The sequence below is a fragment of the Otolemur garnettii genome, unplaced genomic scaffold, assembly GCF_000181295.1.
Source record: "Otolemur garnettii isolate 467f Iridium unplaced genomic scaffold, OtoGar3 scaffold00187, whole genome shotgun sequence".
NCBI lineage: Eukaryota > Metazoa > Chordata > Mammalia > Primates > Galagidae > Otolemur > Otolemur garnettii.
The window spans coordinates 2,276,393-2,280,363 of record NW_003852582.1 but is presented as its reverse complement, the minus strand read 5'-3'; the positions used below and the strand labels follow the sequence as shown (position 1 = coordinate 2,280,363).

General features: G+C 37.9%; 1 protein-coding gene across 2 annotated transcripts in view; it reads left to right on the top strand.

Moving 5' to 3' along the window:
• The window catches only part of SLC25A12 (solute carrier family 25 member 12), a 91,681-nt gene that overhangs the window by 14,314 nt on the left and 73,396 nt on the right, over positions 1-3,971 (top strand). For both annotated transcript variants that reach the window (XM_003800870.2, XM_003800869.2), the window contains exon 3: positions 3,642-3,784. In XM_003800870.2, coding sequence (XP_003800918.1) covers positions 3,781-3,784 — 4 coding nt within the window. In that variant the 5' untranslated portion in view covers positions 3,642-3,780. The remainder of the gene's footprint in view (positions 1-3,641; positions 3,785-3,971) is intronic.

Sequence of the window (3,971 nt, the reverse complement as noted above, 5' to 3'; positions counted from 1 at the left end):
GTGAGTCCTTTTCACTCCCCAACACCTTGGTTCCAGCCTCAACCTCTTTCATTCATTTCTTTGCCATAGCCGCTACTTGGTTGCATTGCCCCTCAGTTCCTCTCCTCTCTACCCATCTTTCACATTGCCACCGAGAATAGCATGTCTTTCCCCTCCCCTGAACTTTTTAGTGGTATTTCCCAGCTTGTGGAATAAAGTTAGGACCTCCCACCCTGGGGCTGTATCCTTGAGTGCAGTCTTTTGAGTGAATCCAAACATTGCAGAATAAATCCTTTTAACAAAGGGATTTTGTTCTGTGAAGTTTGGATTTGGTGGAGGGGCCACATGTGTGGTCTTAAGCCCGCAGGTTCCCCACCACCGGTTTAGACTATTTAGTTTAGCATTTAAAGTCTTCTACCATCTGGTCTCAAACTGCCATTTCAGCTTTGTTTATATACTTACTGTTTTGAACCTTCAAAGACTATTTTGTCTTCATTTTATAGCTACATGAAATAGGACATACATTTGGGAAGATAATGGACTTGTCTAAGGACTCATAGTAGGTTAGTGGTAGAGCTAAGATTTTTAAACTCAAGACCCCTTTAGGAATGGCTTTTATGGTCATGTACAGAGAACATGACTTTATTTGGGGGTGATGTTCCTTGAGTGTTATTGGTGGCATCAATTAGTCAAAAAAAAAAGTCCACCTTGAGCTACTTCTTATTCAGGCACATGAAGCACTTGAGGTGCTAGCCTCTGTGGTGTTTTGCAGAATAAGACAAAGGAAACATTTCTGCTTCAGTCCTCTTATTGAAAAGGATTAGCTTGGTTTAGTCAGATTCACAAATGCCGACATTTGCAATGCTTAACCAAAGAGCAAATCAACAATCCTTTGCTCTGATCCTTCCTCCCATCTTGGTTCCCAGAAGCAACCACTTATAACCCTGTTATCTATCTATTTTGGTATTTCCTTTTACATTTCTGTGCTATTCTTTTCCTCCTTCATTCTCTCCTTTGATTCCTCTCAATTTATTTGTAATTTTTAAAAAATTGATACTTAGTATTCATATTATTATTGTAAGGACCAAGTTTGCCACTGAGAGACCATGCACACATGGAAAATCCAAGGAGTTTTATTCTTTTCAGGCATACGCTCGGGTCACTCCCACCATCAAAGTGGTCGCAGAAAAGAGTGGCCCCGAAACAATGGGCAGGGAAACTTTTATACACTTGCTCGCAGGGTATTATGGGTTGCAGTAAAATGCTAAGGAAGGTGGCTGAGGAAGAAGTCAGTGTCCGTTTACTTATTGGTCATTGGGGAGTCCTGGGGTTTTGATAGGTTAACTGTCTTTCTGTGGTTGGGGTCTTTGCTGGGGTTAGTAGTGTGTGAACTTCTGATTGGTTATTGCTATCTGGGCTGTTTACCTGATTTATGGCCTGTGCCTGTGTGGAGCTTCTTGGGGCCCCTGCCCCCTCTCCCTTTGCCTTTTTCTCTTTCCTCAGTTCTTTGTTCTTCCTTTTTATAACCATTATTGCTAATCTAAAAAGAAGAGAAAAATAAAGGAGTCACAGCTGCCCCTTCAATTATGTCTATACTGCTCATTTTGAGCCAAGCATTATAATATTTTCTATTTTTATACAACAAAAATACTTTTTCAGAAAGTTAAAAATTGCCAGACTTTTCTTTTGCCTACTTATTTGTATACCTATAATCAATTAATTTAACAGATATTTACTGCCCACTGTGTGCCAGGAATTATTCTTGATGCCTAGGATACATTATTAAACAAATCAGATGAAGAGTCTTTCCCTTGTGACATCATCGAGTTGAGAGATAGACAATAAACATAATAAGTAAAATATAAAATATGTTAGCAGGTGATAGATGCTAGGGGATAAAGCAGAGCTGCAAAAGGAGGATTGGGGAATACATAGATACAGGTGTGAGTTGTACTATTAAATAGGGTGTTAAGGGTGGGTCTCATGTTGAAGGTGAAATTTGAGGAAAGACTTAAAGTTTCCTCCCAGTGTTACTTCCCACATAAATCAAATGCCTTGGATAACCTGAAATTCCATTTTCCCCAATAGCTTTGTTTCCTGAAGCTTTCTGTCTCCCAGTCAGGATGAGGTGTTGTGGAGGTCACAGCAGCAGTTGTTCTAAATTTCCCGTAGCCACTTCTCTGGGTTGAATTACCTGTGCTCTGGATCCCACATCTTCCTTTTATTTTGTTCATTCCATCTTTAAAAAAAATTTGTTTTCCCCAGGTAGCTTCCTAGGAGACATGAGAGCAGGGGGGAAAAAGTACTCAAAATTCTTTTAACCTTATATTTGATTGAAAGTTTGGCTCAGTTTAGAATTTCAGGTTGAAAAGAATTTCTTTCAGAGTTTTCAAGGCCTTACTCCATCTTTGCAGGCTTCCAGCTGTTGAGAAGCATAATGCCCTTGATTTGTGATTCTTTATCTGTGACCTAGTTTTTCTCTCTGAAAACTTTTAGAATTTTCTCTTTACTCTGATGTTCTGCAATTTTATGATGATGGGCTAGGCCCTAGTATGGGTATGTGTCTGTTTTAGTTATTTACTTAACATTTAGTGAGCTCTTGTATTTTTCAGTTCTGGGAAATTTTCTGATCTTACTGCCTTGTTAGTTTATTGAAGTAACTAAATTGATCTGGTACAATTCAAAGAGGAGGGCTTTGATAGTTCATGTTTAGTAATGCCGTAGTGTGTAAAACCCCTGAAATAATGAAGTGTTTCTTTGATGCAGGTATAATTATTATTTTATTTAAAAAAATTATTGAGATAAAAGATAATTTCTTTTTGCCAGCTACTGAAACTTGGAAGGAATACCTATGTTTGTTACGCCTTTCTCATGCATTTTACTTGTAAGGTTTGGCAAGTTACATATATACTCCTTTTCCAGGAAGCCTCTGGGGTCTACAGAAGCTATTTTCTTGCAGGTCCTGGCTGCCCTTTCATTTTTCTTAGTCTTTCTCATATATCTGATCTTACATATATATATATATGAGACATATACACACATATATTTGTGAATGTGTGTGTATATATATGTATATTTAAATTGAGATACAGTTCATCCCCTGGTATATGGGGCCAGCGCCCTGCTCCTTGAGCCACATGAGCTGCCCCATAAAATTCACCATTTAAACCATTTTAAAGTGAACAATTCAGTAATGTTTTAAAATTATATTTACAATGTTGTATTGCTATCACCACTGTCCTATTCCAGAACATTTTCATTGTCCCTAAAGAGAAACCTCATAGTCAGTAAGTGGTTAACTTTCCTTCCCTCCTCTTTCCAGCTCTTGACATCTACCGTTCTACTTTCTAATTCTATGGGTTTGCCTATTGTGGGTGTTTCATGTAAATGGCATCTCATAATATGTGGCCTTTTGTATCCGACTTCTTTCACTTAGCATTATGTTTTTAGGGTTTATACATGTTGTAGCAGATGTTAGTACTTTGTAGTGTTCTTAAATTAGGCTCAGAGTGTTTCATTTTTCACTATCCAGAGGAAAATTCTGCATTTATTATTCTTATTTTGATCTTAATGCTAGCATATAACTTACCTTTTAACAAAACATTTAACTCCAAAATGATAATGAATAATTTTTCAGTATGTGTCATTTATTTATTTTTTAGTATGCCAGTACCGAGGTCGATGGAGAACATTACATGACCCCAGAGGATTTTGTTCAACGCTACCTTGGATTATATAATGATCCAAATAGCAATCCAAAGATTGTGCAGCTCTTGGCAGGAGTAGCTGATCAAACCAAGGATGGGTAAGGATCTTTTTGCATTTTCTGAAAACTCATGTTTTGGGATGTCTTAGTAAAAATTTTTTGAAACTGAATTAGTGCCTATAGCATAGTGATTATGGCACCAGCCAAATACACCAAGGCTGGCAGGTTCGAACCTGGCCTGGGCCAGCCAAACAACAATGACAACTACAACAAAAAATGGCTCGGC